The following is a 15,435-nucleotide window of genomic DNA, read 5'->3' as shown; positions in this document are numbered from 1 at the left end:
TTTGTCTAGGTAGCTTATAAGGTCAACGGATCATTCAGTTTGATCCACAGCCATCTTGATGCTTTCTCAGTGGCATCAATGATGTTTCTGATGGTCATTTATTGTGCAGTCCTCTCATCCCCAGCTCCTTGAGGGCCCAGCAGAGCAACTGGCCAGCAAATCCTTGACAGCTGACCTCAAAGGGGTAGCAATGGGACTTCCATCCCCTGTTTCGCCATTCGTTATGAGCTCCTCGTACTTAGCTCTCTTTCTCTTCCTCTCGAATGGCTCTCCCATCCGGTATTCCCAGAGCACAATCAATTCCAGCAGGACCACCACCTGCCTTCACACTTGTGACAAAAGAACCATATCAGGCCTGAGCGTGGTCACAGTGATGGTTTCATAAAATTTCAGATGTCTCCCCAGGTCGATGGTTAGCTAACATTCCTGGGGTGTTGCAAAAAGCCCCCCTTTTGAGTATGTGTGCTGTTACAGCTTCTCTTCGGTCTTGGCAAAAGTAATAGTGTGCTTTATTGGTTGTTGGTGCCTACTAAGAGATCCCTGTACTGATGTCCGCTGTGATAACCCTCAGCACCTGGTCATGGCACCACTGATAATGCCCCTCTCCCAGGACTTTTGGGCAACAACTTAAAATATGTTCTAGGGATCCTCTTCTCTGGCCCAGTGGGTATGCAGGGGTTTCTGCCAGTCCCCAGAAGAAGAGATTAGTTGGGCTGGGAAGGACATCGTAGAATGACTGGATAAGGAAAACCCGGTGTGGTTCAGCTTTCCACAACTCTGACCACGAGATCTTCTGGTCCATTACCTGCTCCCATGTCCCTTGCTTTCACATCCCTACCATCCTGTAGGTGTAGGTTTCCTCCACCCCTGCATGGATTTCTTTGACTGACCAACTAGCGTCTTTCCTTCCCCAGGGCCTTGTCATACCTAGGTCTTGGGATGCTACTAAATCCTACCCATCCTGATGTAACTGCCCCCACCAGCACACTGTGCCACAGTCGTGCTTCAGCCTGGTCAACTGCACCCTGAGCCCTCCATTTCTTACCCGTCTTCGCCTTTATGCCAGCCAAGGACACTTTAGTGTCACTAGATTCTCTGTACAGAACCTCTCTTGCCCAGGTAACCATAAACTTTTCTGACAGGCTAATGAAAAGGAGTTGTAGCTTGTTCTTATAAAGCTGAATATATATATATATATATATATATATATATACAGTCAGCACTTTGTTTCCGGGGGTTCTGCATCTGTAGATTCAACCAAATATTTAGAATAAAAAACACAGTCAGAAAGTTCCAAAAAGCAAAACTTGAATATGCCACACCACTCTGAATCTAAGATTTGTTTGACGGGCAAAGAAAAACAAGGAACAGCATTCTGAGAACAATGTTTCTAACTAAAGCATCTGCAATTGTGAACCCTCGGCCTTCAGTACTTAAAGATCCTCACCCTCAACCTCTACAGATCCTGACTTAATATTGTGGGAACTTCAAGGTCCGGAGCTTTGACAGAAACACTCCACGTGTGGCCATGGGCTGCCTGAGGGGACAGGAATACCCGGAGAAGTCAGCTGTGAAGCAGCGCCATAAGGAGCGGGTAGGAAGGGGCACGTATATGGCAGATGCACGTCTCCTTTTCTATTCACTTTGTACACCTCCAACTACAAAAATAACACCAGGTTGTGTCACTTGTTGAAATTCTCAGATGATTCTTCACTTATGGGGTGTATTGATAAGGGAGATGAAACAGAAAGGAGAGGAGTCAGGGGGGAATTTTGTTTCTTGGTGCAAAGAGTATTGTCTGCATCTTAACATCAGCAAATCCAAGAAATTGGTAATTGACTTCTGCCACACGAAATAGCCCCTATGTCAAGTCACTATTCAAGGAGTGAATGTAGAGGGCGTTCACCACTACAAGTACTTGAGGGTTCACATTAATGACAGGTTAGACTGATCTCAGAAAACAGAAGAACTATATAAAGAAAAAAGTTAGAACACAAGAAATTTGACAAACAAGAGAAGACCATTCAGTCCATCGAGTCTATTTGTTTAGCTAATAGCTAATTTGTCCCAATATCTCATCCATATTTTTCTTAAAAGTTGTCAAGGTTTCTGCTTCAACTCCTTCCAACTCCAACTCCAACTCCTCCTTTCTGCTTCGTCTCAGTAGTTTGTTCCATGTGCGACAACTCTTTGTGTAAAGAAGTGCTTCCTGGCTTCAGTTTTAGATGCTCTTCCCCTCAATTTCCACTGAGTCTTCAAGTACATGATTCACTGTTGAGCCAAAAAGACTGTTGCTAGATCTGCTTTATCAATGCCTTGGAGGATTTCTGGATTAGGTCCCCCACACAGTCCCCTTTGTTCGAGGCTAAACAGATTTAATTTTCCATGTCTGTCAGAGTAGGACATGTCCTCAAGTCCTGGGATGCACTTGGTTGCTCTCCTCTGCACATCTTCAAATGCTGCTATGTCTTTCTTATACAGTACCATGGTGACCAGAATGCACACAGTACTCCAGATGCAGTCTTACTAGTGTATTATATAATTTGAGCAAAACATCTCTTTAAATTCAACTGTTTTTATGAAATAACCTAACATTTTATTTGCCTTTTTAATTGCTTCTGTGCAATGCTTAGTCAATAGAAATGTTGAATCAACATAAACCCCTAAATCCTTTTTAGAAGTTGCTTCCTGTAGGACAATGTCGGCCTTCTTGTACTTTTAACTGATTTTCCTTTTGCACTTTGCTACATTAAACTGCATTTTCCAGGTGTTTGTCCAGTTCTGAAGGTAGTCCAGGTCTTTTTGAAAAAAAAATCTTTCTGTTGCCTCCTCAGTGTCTGCCATGCCTCCAATTTTAGGGTCATCTTCAAACTGCACAAGTTTACTAACTATACCTGAATCAATGCCATTAGCATAAATCAGAAAAAGTAACAGACCAAGGATAGACCACTGATAACCTCACTCCATGTGAAGCATTCTCTTTATAACTGTACTCTTTGTCTCCTGCTGGTTAACCAACTAGAAATCAAGTTTTGTAGGTGACCTCTGATGCCTATAGCTTCTAATTTCAAAATTAATCTTTGGTGTGGGATGAAAGAGTCAAAGGCTTTTTGAAAGTCTAGGAAAATTATACTGTATGTTTTGTGCTTGTCAACTATTCCATTTGCATCTTCAAAAAAATCTAAAAGATTGGCATGGCAGGACCTTCCTCTCATGAACCCATGCTGGCTGCTATTTAGAACACTATTTTAGTTTAGGTAATTTTCCTCATTTATTTCCCATTGTAATTTCCGCAATTTTGCAAGGCACAGAACTAGGACTGATTGATCTGAAATTAGTACGATCCATTTCGTCTTCCTTCTTGAAGACTGAAATCACATTTGCAACTTTCCATTCCTCAGATACTTCTCCTTTATGACACAACTGCTTAAATATGCCTAATAATGGTGAATAGATGACGCCTTCCACTTTTATTTTAATACAACTGGTAAGATCCCATGAAGTACCAGGGTTTTATTAGTCTTCAATATATGGAGGGACGTGAAGCACATCCAACTGAATTTTAAAATCTATGAACTCAGAGTTGCTTTTTAGTTTGGCATGAGGCATTCCACTTACTTCTCCCTTTATAAATACTTTTGTACAATAGGGCGGAGCAGGTTCTTTTACCTTAGGCCAGTGGTTCCCAAAGTGTGTGCCACTTCCTCACAGGGGCGCCGCAAAATATTACAAAATTTTCATAATTTTATTTCCATTTTCAATTCAATGTGATAGGACGTGACATCTGGCAGACATGGTGCAAACCAGTAACTCACTTAGTAATTACTGCTTGCGGAAGCCTTTACAAACGGTTACTAGATGGCGCTCTACAATAATTAAGTTTCTCAATTATTTTAGTAGTTTATCAAACTTTCTCAGTACTTTGTGTTCGTATATAAATAGCTGTCGGTTTCGCACAATTTAGTTTTCGGAGATTGTATCAACTGTACATTGTGATTAAGTCAAGTGAAGTTTTTGAATTATTTCTTCTCGTATATATTTTTAAAAATGAATGTTTTTACTAAACAGTAAGAAGCGTTGTGAGAGTGAAAATAAAAAGGACACACCGTCAACCAGTGGCAACATCAGCCAGAGTGAGAAGAGCAAATATCGAAAATATGATGACAGATATTTGGACTTTGGTTTTACTTTGACAGAAGTCAATGGTGAAGAGAGGCCACAGTGTGTACCGTGTATGAAAGTTTTGGCACCAGAGTGCATGCTACCAAGTAAGTTGAAACGGCATTTAGAAACCAATCGTCCCAGCATGGTTAGTAAATTTCGTGACTACTTCAGCAGAAAGTTAAAAGAGTTAAATCAACACAAAGGTAGTTTTTATGAGCAGGCATCAATACCAAGCAATGCATTGCTAGCACCTTACAAGATGGCACATAGAATCGCGCTGACTTCTCTCATTCATACTGGCTGGCTTGTCCTCTTTCTTTCACCCCAATGCCTCTCTCTCCAAGCCTTTTTCCTTTCCATCTCTTTTTTTTCCTTCTCCTTCTGCGCCGGCCTGTTCTTATATGGCTCCGTGGGCGCAGTGTCTCAACCGACCACAACAGGATGCGGATTAAGCAATTGAGAACGATCGCACCCTCACATGCAGGTGCAACTCGCCACAATTACTCCATTAATTCCCCGTGGCTGCACGATCGTGCCCACAGAGACAGACATGGCGAATAGATTATTTAGAAGCCGCCAATCTTTCGTAGCTGCGGACCCGCTACACCACAATCCCACTAATTATAATTAGTTGAATTTGTTCAATTACATTTTTTTTGTGATCTTAATTACATGTTTTGTTTATTTTTTTACTTAACCCTTTAATTAAAAAAAAATATTGGCTATTTCGCAAATTAGACTTTGACGGGGTGCGCCATGGGAAAACCTGGATTCAGCAAGGGCGGCAAGACTCGAAAATGTTTGGGAACAACTCCCCTAGGAGACTAGGAGTGTGTGTGTATATTTTTTTTTATTTATTCACTTACTTACATATGTACCTATTTATGCATTTATTTAAAAAGCTTCTGTAAAATGTCAAATTTTGTCCTGGAGACAAATAAAGTTCTATCATGGCTGCTGGTGAGTTTTGGACCCTGGGCTGTAGCCGATCTCAGCTTCACTAGGCACAAATAAAAGCCCTTAACAAAATGCTAGTCTATCAAAGGGCCCATTCATACAGACATCTACACTTTCAGGGCCAATTTGGAATAGCCAGTCAACCTAAGAAGCACACTTTTGGGAATGTTGGAAGAAAACCATACAAACACAGTGGATAAGCAAACTTGAAATTGACAAAGTTGTGACCTAAGATTCAAACCCAAAATAAACATTAAAAACAATGCTAATACCAAGAGTTAGCAACAATATCAACTATGCCAACCAATATTTTTTATATAATGAAAAGTATTTCTTGATAGTACCACTGATTAAAAAAAATTACAAATGCTCCGAAAATACAGAATAAGATGCAGTGGTACTGCAGCAAAGTAATAGTACTATTATCAAATTATAAAGCATATCAGATATATTCATACAATATATGCCAGACAGAGCAGTTTAATAACCATTCAGTCAGCAGTTCAAACTTATGGGCAGTACAAATACGCATATAACAGAGTCTTAGTTACAGGTCAAGCGAACGATTGTATGTACAAAAGTGACAACATATTCCAACCCCTCCATAATTTTCTGCATGATAAAAGATTTGTGCCCATACTTATGCATTCAGTATTTAAATACATTGCTACGTTTAAAGGGGCATAAGTGAAGTTAATGGAGAGTTACTGGGAGAATACAAAATCAACTGCTATATAATGGATGAAGCAAACACCAGAGTACTGGTAGAGTTTAGATAGGCTATAGAGAGTACAGTATGTTTGAGCTTATCTGCACATCTAAAAGGATTTCAGGGACTACATAAAATTCTGATGTAAACTCTTGCCAAGTTAAAGGCAAAATCAATTATTGTGGAAAAAATGAGAGAAAGATACAATATCATCATTATCACATCATTAGATTGAACAGGTAATTGCCAGGTTTGCCAATAGCCAGTATTCAGGTTGGCCAATCGACTCCAAAATGGGGGTATTTTAAGTCAAATGTTTTAAGAAATCCATGAGACATAGACCAAAACTTTCAGAAGTAGAGGAATGGTAATGGATGGTGGGAACTGGAACTGTCTTCTGCGGCAGAAATGATCTGAAAAACATACCTGGTCACTGTTTTTTTCAGATTCCGACTCTGAGCTCTCTGTGTTTTCAGTTTCTGTAGGTGAACCGCTCTCTTCATTAGGTGCTTCTCTCTCACTTGAACTCCCACGAGCACGTTTTGGGGGTGGCATCTGTTTATTAAAAAAATGAAATATATATGCAAATTATATATACAGTATTTGGTATAAACATTATGTTGGGTATTCATCAAATCAAAACATTCGTAATTGAAAGAAAAAAAGGGCAGAGACAGCATCTAAATTTATCATACCTGCTAACCCTCCGTACAGCACTAGTCCTGTCAAGCAGCAAGTTATTTGCTGTCAGAAAAAGGGGTGAGCAAGATTGTCCTGGAAAGTTGGCACTCAGTCAGTAAATGGGCAATAACCAGTGATTTTCAGTCATTTAAACTAACATGATACCGCAATGAGATCAGCAACTGTAGTTGAAGTCCGACATGCCCCACAACTAAAAGTCACCCTTATGCGGCATCAGCATTCGTTGTCCAAATTATTCCAGGACCAAATTCTAGCTATTGGGGAGCCAATAACCAGATTTTCTGTTGGTGGTGACCTGTTCTTTATATGCTAAGGCTCTTAGTGTTACATGAAAACCCACAAAATTGCATTTCTGTTTCTGATGAATTTGTGATGGAACCTTTGGAACTCACACTCAACACAACTGAAAATATACTTAAAGCTCTAGTCTCACCCATTATCCCTGTTAATTTGACACTAAGGGCCAGTTTATAATTCACGCTCAGAACGCAAACGTGCACGCATCATGGCTGTCACGCATTCTCAGCATTCATTTGACGCATCCTCTGAGCACATCCTCAGAAATTAATGCGACGTGTTCACAAGTTGCAGTACCAGCAACAAGTCGGGGGGCAGTGTGATCAAGTTGGCATGTGACATCAGAGTCTGTTTACTATCTACATGTGACAGAAAGCTGCTTTGAGGATCAATGTGTGTGCTTTAATGTTTGATGAATGGTTCGATGTGGTGAAGGAAAATGCCAACATACAAATACATTTGTGGTGCTTTTATATTCAAGTGTCGCAAATTCCCCATCGTAATGACACATACCATCTTCAGTGCTGCCTTTTTTATTTGTAGCATCACAACAGCATCAGAATGTACGGCAGCATATTTGAGCCACTGAGAAAAAATTAAGGACACAGTAAAAAGGTTAATTTTGTGATTAAAGTGAAAATTTCGGCTTTAATCTTGAAATGTCCACTTTAACCTCGCAGTTTATTTTATCATTAAAGTAGACCGTTGCATACATCATCTTAAACCAACCCAGTTGTTAATCACTATGTGCTTCTGGGGCTTCCTCCTAAACTGACAGCAGCGGCAAGCAGCAATAGTGTGCCACACAAAACACATTAAATTTGTGATATTCCAGCTCTCTGCACATTTAGAATCCTTAGATTTATACAGTCATATGAAAAAGTTTGGGAACCCCTCTTAATTCTTTGGATTTTTGTTTATCATTGGTTGAGCTTTCAAAGTGGCAACTTCCTTTTAATATACGACATGCCTTATGGAAACAGTAGTATTTCAGCAGTGACATTAAATTTATTGGATTAACACAAAATACGCAATATGCATCATAACAAAATTAGACAGGTGCATAAATTTGGGCACCCCAACAGAGATATGACATCAATACTTAATTGAGCCTCTTTTTGCTAATATAACAGCCTCTAGACGCTGTTCTCCTATAGCCTTTGAGGAGTGTCTGGATTCTAGATTGATGTATTTTTGACCATTTTTCCATACAAAATCTCTCCAGTTCAGTTAAATTTGATGGCTGCCAAGCATGGACGGCCTGCTTCAAATCATCCCCTAGATTTTCGATGATATTCAAGTCAGGGGACTGTGACGGCCATTCCAGAACATTGTACATCTCCCTCTGCATGAATGCCCTTGTAGATTTCAAACTGTGTTTTGGGTCATTGTCTTGTTGGAATATCCAACCACTGTGTAACTTCAACTTTGTGACTGATGCTTGAACATTATCATGAAGAATTTGTTGATATTGGGTTGAATTCATCCGACCCTCAACTTTAACAAGGTCCCCAGTCCCTGAACTAGCCACACAGCCCCACAGCATGATGGAACCTCCACCAAATTTGACAGTAGGTAGCAGGTGTTTTTCTTGGAATGCGGTGTTGTTCTTCCGCCAAGCAAAGCGCTTTTTGTTATGACCAAATAACTCCATTTTTGTCTCATCAGTCCAAAGCACTTTGCTCCAAAATGAATCTGGCTTGTATAAATGAGCATATACATACAACATACGACTCTGTTTGTGGCGTGAGTGCAGAAAGGGCTTCTTTCTCATCACACTGCCATACAGATGTTCTTTGTGCAAATTGCGCGGAATTGTAGAATGATGTACAGATACACCATCTGCAGCGAGATGTTCTTGCAGATCTTTGGAGGTGATCTGTGGGTTGTCTTTAACCATTCTCACAATCCTGCACATATGCCGCTTCTGTATTTTTCTTGGCCTGCCAGACCTGCAGGGTTTAACAGCAACTGTGCCTGTGGCCTTCCATTTCCTGATTCCATTCCTTACAGTTGAAACTGACAGTTTAAACCTCTGAGACAGCTTTTTGTAGCCTTCCCCTAAACTTTGAGACTGAACAATCTTTGTTTTCAGATCTTTTGAGAGTTGCTTGAGGATCCCATGCTGTCACTCTTCAGAGGAGAGTCAAAGTGAATCACAACTTTCAATTGACCACCTTAAATACCTTTTCTCGTGATTGGACACACCGGTCTATGAAGTTCAAGGCTTAACGAGATCATCCAACCAATTTAGTGTTGCAAGTAATCAGCATTGAGCAGTGACAGGCATTCAAATCAGCAACATTACAAGAGGACCCAAATTTTTGCACAGCCAGTTTTTCACATTTGATTTAATTTCATACAACTAAATACTGCTTCACTAAAAATCTTTGTTCAGAAAACACCCCAGTACTCAGATGTTCCTAGGAAATGAAAGACATACCACTGTTATCTTTTTTGTTGAAAGTCGAGTAAATTATTATGCAGGCTGAGAGGGGTTCCCAAATTTTTTCATATGACTACTTGATATCACTTTCATGATCAATTGCATTAAACTATACATATTACGTTTTACAGGTAAATCGTTAACTTCATTTAAATAATGAATACTGTTAATAATACTTTTCAGAGATATTGTGGCAAGGTGTCCTCAGAATTTAATGGATGTTTCAGGCAATTCACAACACAGCGAAGCAGAACCTGTTCTCACCATGATGATATCTTGCACTGCCACCTGGTGGGATCTTCCAGATTTACATAAAGTATGTGCGCAAATATAAACAGTACACCGCTTTTGTAGCAGTAGCCTCCGCTGGAGCACACGTTGCGTCGCATGAAGTATAAACCAGCCTAATACACAATCCCTAGCTTTTTGGCGGGTGAGACAGACCTTGGGAGAGAGGTGACTGTTTTTGGTAAGAAAATAATAAGTCTGACAAATGAGTGAAGATTAACATGGAGCTCATTTGATTAGCTAAAAATATTGCCCCAATACCTACATACTTTGAAGAAGAAAGCTTAAAAGTAGTTTGCGAGCAGAAGGGCTTACAGACTTCTGTCTTAAATGCATTTTACCTTTGTTTCCAACAGAGTCCTGAAATATGCAACTCATAAATGGATGGGTAAATGTTATCATTATACACAACAACAAATACATTTTTCCTGTTTGTCTAATGGGTCACACAGAGCTAAATGGAATGTTTAATAACTCAGAAATGGTTTTGAACTTCCCTATAGTCATGTCTCCAACATCGATGGATCCTATTACACATACATTAAACATGTACAAATACAGACACACACACATACTGTATATAGTCATACTTCACATATTTGGTTTAGGGAGATACTCGCCTTTTGGGAGGCCCCTTTGCGCTTCACTCCACCTTTTGCATGCTTTACTCTTTCTTCATCAGATTCAGCATCACTACCAGATTCTGCCTTCTTGGGTATGATGTTCTCCTCCTCAGAAGCATCACTTCCTCTGCCACCCTCTACCTCTGCAGCCTCACTGTCAGATGAGTTAGCTGCCTGCAGGTGCAACAAGACATAAAATATTATATAAAGTAGTTTTTATTCCTGAGCTTTCAACCCCTGCCAGGGGTCTTCAAGAATGCTTAGACTTACAAGAATCAAAGGCAATATATAGCAAAAAATTAAGTGGAGGGGTTGGGGGGGGTGGCTAAGTCAGTGTGATGGGGGGGGGGGTATTGGGTGTACACTTTATTTATTATGAACATGTTCTTCTTAAGTTTGCATATGCTGGATTTATGTCCAAGTGTCTGTTGATGGCGTTCTCATTTGATAGCCAAGATTCGGCCAGCTCTCTGGCACTTTTAGTACTGGCCTTAAATTTTACTTGTACATTGTCCCAGTTAAATGTATGTCCTGTTGATTTAGTATGCGTGTAGATCAATGAAAGAGAGTCCTTTCTTCTGACGGCATTGCGATGTTCCTGTATATGTGTTGCGATTCTTTTTGAAGTTTGTCATATGTAATTATATATATATATTACTTTCATCTCTTCATATAAGTGAGTGAGTGAGTAGTGTGGGAGATTCTCAAATAATAAAGCACAGAAATCTTTAAGGTGAATTGAAGACAAGACTCTTGCCCAATGGATAACAGGGAGGGCAGATCTTCAATACAAAAGCACAGTGTTTTGGAAATGTGCCTTTCCTGTTTATACTGTATGCCAAGTTTTCTAGAAGTATTTTAACAAAAAAAATGTTTTGCGAATACAAATGGCTAGCAGACTGGATTACACGAGACAAGGTCCAAGAGAATTCTTTTCTTTTTCATATATAGATATAGCCTGCACATGGAGGAAGACAGACAATCTGGAAAATACTTCCAACACAGTGACGAAAATGTCAGACTCTACACATCAGGCTCCCACTCCCGAACTGAGTTTTTGTCATGGCTTCCTAGTCTGTTATGCAGCGTAAACCGTCATTAAAGAAAGCGAAGTTATTTCACCTATGTGATTTCTTACCACTGTATCACTAAGGGAGGGGTATCACCTTTTTATATCATATCTATATAGTTTCAGGTTATGTAACATGCCGCAATTACAAAAGAACTTATTCCAAGGGAGCTAGCGCCCCCTGCTGGATACACATGGACAATTTTTACATTGTATGCTGTTGTCCCACACTGGTCACAATTTGATCCCATTCTATAAGAATCAGTTTTATGTATTTTGTCTGAAAATATGAACATTTTCCTCAGCGACCAAAACAAACTATGTAGGTTTAAATAACACAAAAAAAAACAACTTTTGGGTAGAATATTTCTTTAAAATAATAAATAAAAATTAAATGCAATATAGCCACCATGCTATATGATTTATTTTTTGCATGGCTGCTGCAGCATTAGTTCTAAACAGAGCCAAATTTCCCATTGGGATTAATAAAGTATCTATCTATCTATCTATCTATCTATCTATCTATCTATCTATCTATCAAAACAGTTATGGAGAGCAATGCCACAAAACAGCTGGCCCATGGCTGCTTTACTGTTATTTAGAGAAATATTTTGTCTCTATGGATTACTGGTCTGAATACAACCTTCTTTACACATTTGGCAGGTAGATTGAAACTGAATGTAGACAGCATTGCTACTAAGACTTTACATAACTGTATACCCTCTATTAAATTACCCCTTTTTCTTTGTTACCTATGAGTCATTAGAATTTTTCTTTAAAATGGTAATACCCAAAACAAAAAAAAAAAAAAAACCACCAAACTTGTATCTGCATCTGCATAATGGTGACAAGACTGTCTTTATGCCATGTAATATAGCTATGATAATGGTGCCTATTGACACATGATGCTTTAAATTTTAAGTTATCAATATATTACTCATTTTTACAGGTAAATCGTAGATACAAAAACTACAAAAGCATGAAAGCTCAAAGTATTAAATTATTCAAAATATGACAATGCAAAGTAGTCCACAAAGTACTGCTTGAATGGTCAAATTTATTTGCAAGAAAAGTTGTGTAAATAATAAACAAAAACAAATATATCTTAGCAACTAGCACTGCACAGGATCTGAAGAACTAACTGAGACTAGTGGGCACTGGTGATCAGGAAATGTGTAACTTGCCGTTTTTTGGCAATACTTCTATTTATACAAATTAAGAAAAATTAAACTAAACTATTCAATGGGGGAGTGTCAAAGTTTCTAGTCTTCTCTGATAAATGTTTTTCATAAAAAGTGTTAGAAAAACAGTCAAATATATGATTCAGGGTACTCACCACAGGGTTAGTGTAACTGGCATGCGGGTTATTTTGGATTTCCCACAATCCCTCGTTGAAGCCCTTCCGCTTGTTTGGCTTACTGTATTTATCTCTGCACTTCTCATATGGGAATAAGTCTTTAGCTCCGATGAATGCCCTGAATGTTAAAACAGAAAATTGTATTTTAAAAAGAATTGAAATTTCCAACTTCTTAAGGAAACAAAAAGAAATAAAATAAACTGTAAATGTTGTTATTGCCGTAACTTTTTTTTTTTTTTTACCTTCAACCACAGGATGGTATGCTCTACAGAAACTGGCTCTTGGGACGTGGAATGTCACCTCTCTGAAGGGGAAGGAGCCTGAGCTAGTGCGCGAAGTTGAGAGGTTCCGGCTAGATATAGTCGGACTCACCTCGACGCACAGCTTGGACTCTGGAACCAATCTCCTTGAGAGGGGCTGGACTCTGTACCACTCTGGAGTTGCCCCCGGTGAGAGGCGCCGAGCAGGTGTGGGTATACTTATTGCCCCCCAACTTGGAGCCTGTACATTGGGGTTTACCCCGGTGGACGAGAGGGTAGCCTCCCTTCGCCTTCGGGTGGGGGGACGGGTCCTAACTGTTGTTTGTGCGTATGCACCGAACAGCAGTTCAGAGTACCCACCCTTTTTGGAGTCCCTGGAGGGGGTGCTAGAGGGCATACCTTCTGGGGACTCCCTCGTTCTGCTGGAAGACTTCAATGCTCACGTGGGCAATGACAGTGAGACCTGGAAGGGCGTGATTGGGAGGAATGGCCCCCCCAATCTGAACCCGAGCGGTGTTTTGTTATTGGACTTCTGTGCTCGTCACGGATTGTCCATAACGAACACCATGTTCAAGCATAGGGGTGTTCATATGTGCACTTGGCACCAGGACACCCTAGGCCTCAGTTCGATGATCGACTTTGTGGTCGTGTCGTCGGACTTGCGGCCACATGTCTTGGACACTCGGGTGAAGAGAGGGGCGGAGCTGTCAACTGATCATCACCTGGTGGTGAGTTGGCTTCGATGGTGGGGGAGGATGCCGGTCAGGCGTGGTAGGCCCAAACGTGTTGTGAGGGTCTGCTGGGAACGTCTGGCAGAGCCCCCTGTCAGAAGTAGCTTCAACTCCCACCTCCGGCAGAACTTTCACCACATCCCGAGGGAGGTGGGGGACATTGAGTCTGAATGGGCCATGTTCCGTGCCTCTATTGTTGAGGCAGCTGACCGGAGCTGTGGCCGTAAGGTGGTCGGTGCCTGTCGTGGCGGCAATCCCCGAACCCGTTGGTGGACACCGGCGGTGAAGGATGCCGTCAAGCTGAAGAAGGAGTCCTACAGGACCCTTTTGTCCTGTGTGACCCCGGAGGCAGCTGATAGGTACCGGCAGGCCAAGCGGAATGCGGCTTTGGTGGTTGCTGAGGCAAAAACTCGGGCGTGGGAGGAGTTTGGGGAGGCCATGGAGAACGACTTTCGGACGGCTTCGAGGAGATTCTGGTCCACCATCCGGCGTCTCAGGAAGGGGAAGCAGTGCAGTGTCAACACTGTATATGGTGGGGATGGTGCGCTGCTGACCTCGACTCGGGACGTTGTGGGTCGGTGGGGGGAATACTTCGAAGACCTCCTCAATCCCATTAACATGCCTTCCAATGAGGAAGCAGAGCCTGGGGACTCAGAGGTGGGCTCCCCCATCTCTGGGACTGAGGTCACCGAGGTGGTCAAAAAACTCCTTGGTGGCAGGGCCCCAGGGGTGGATGAGATACGCCCGGAGTTCCTCAAGGCTCTGGATGTTGTAGGACTGTCTTGGCTGACACGCCTCTGCAACATCGCATGGACATCAGGGACAGTGCCTCTGGATTGGCAGACCGGGGTGGTGGTCCCCCTCTTTAAGAAGGGGGATCGGAGGGTGTGTTCCAACTACAGAGGGATCACACTCCTCAGCCTCCCTGGAAAAGTCTATTCAGGGGTGCTGGAGAGGAGGGTCCGTCGGATAGTCGAGCCTCGGATTCAGGAGGAACAGTGTGGTTTTCGTCCTGGTCGCGGAACAGTGGACCAGCTCTATACCCTTAGCAGGGTCCTGGAGGGTGCATGGGAGTTTGGCCAACCAGTCTACATGTGTTTTGTGGACTTGGAAAAGGCATTCGACCGTGTCCCTCTGGGAATCCTGTGGGGGGTACTCCGAGAGTATGGGGTACCGGCCCCCCTGATAAGGGCTGTTCAGTCCCTGTACGATCGGTGCCAGAGCTTGGTCCGCATTGCCGGCAGTAAGTCGAACCCATTTCCAGTGAGAGTTGGACTCCGCCAGGGCTGCCCTTTGTCACCGATTCTGTTCATAACTTTTATGGACAGAATTTCTAGGCGCAGCCAGGGCGTTGAGAGGGTCCGGTTTGGTGGGCTCAGGATTGGGTCACTGCTTTTTGCAGATGATGTTGTCCTGTTTGCTTCATCAGGCCGTGATCTTCAGCTCTCTCTGGATCGGTTCGCAGCCGAGTGTGAAGCGGCTGGGATGAGAATCAGCACCTCCAAATCCGAGACCATGGTCCTCAGCCGGAAAAGGGTGGAGTGCCCTCTCAGGGTTGGTAGCGAGATCCTGCCCCAAGTGGAGGAGTTCAAGTATCTCGGGGTCTTGTTCACGAGTGAGGGAAGAATGGAGCGTGAGATCGACAGGCGGATCGGTGCGGCATCCGCAGTAATGCGGGCGCTGCATCGGTCTGTCGTGGTGAAAAAGGAGCTGAGCCGCAAGGCTCAGCTCTCAATTTACCAGTCGATCTATGTTCCTACCCTCACCTATGGTCATGAGCTATGGGTAGTGACCGAAAGAACGAGATCGCGAATACAAGCGGCTGAAATGAG

General features: G+C 42.0%; 1 protein-coding gene across 1 annotated transcript in view; it reads right to left on the bottom strand.

Annotated features, from left to right (window-relative positions):
* Positions 1-15,435, bottom strand: part of hdgfl2 (HDGF like 2) — a 71,470-nt gene that overhangs the window by 36,339 nt on the left and 19,696 nt on the right. Inside the window, exons 3-5 of the mRNA XM_028816500.2 lie at positions 12,592-12,730; positions 10,184-10,360; positions 6,257-6,385 (exon numbers count right to left, since the gene is read on the bottom strand). Of these exons, the coding sequence (XP_028672333.1) occupies positions 6,257-6,385; positions 10,184-10,360; positions 12,592-12,730 (445 nt within the window). The remainder of the gene's footprint in view (positions 1-6,256; positions 6,386-10,183; positions 10,361-12,591; positions 12,731-15,435) is intronic.

The sequence above is a fragment of the Erpetoichthys calabaricus genome, chromosome 12 (assembly GCF_900747795.2).
Source record: "Erpetoichthys calabaricus chromosome 12, fErpCal1.3, whole genome shotgun sequence".
Lineage (NCBI taxonomy): Eukaryota > Metazoa > Chordata > Cladistia > Polypteriformes > Polypteridae > Erpetoichthys > Erpetoichthys calabaricus.
Note: the sequence above shows the minus strand (reverse complement) of the source record. Positions and strands in the feature narration are given on the sequence as shown.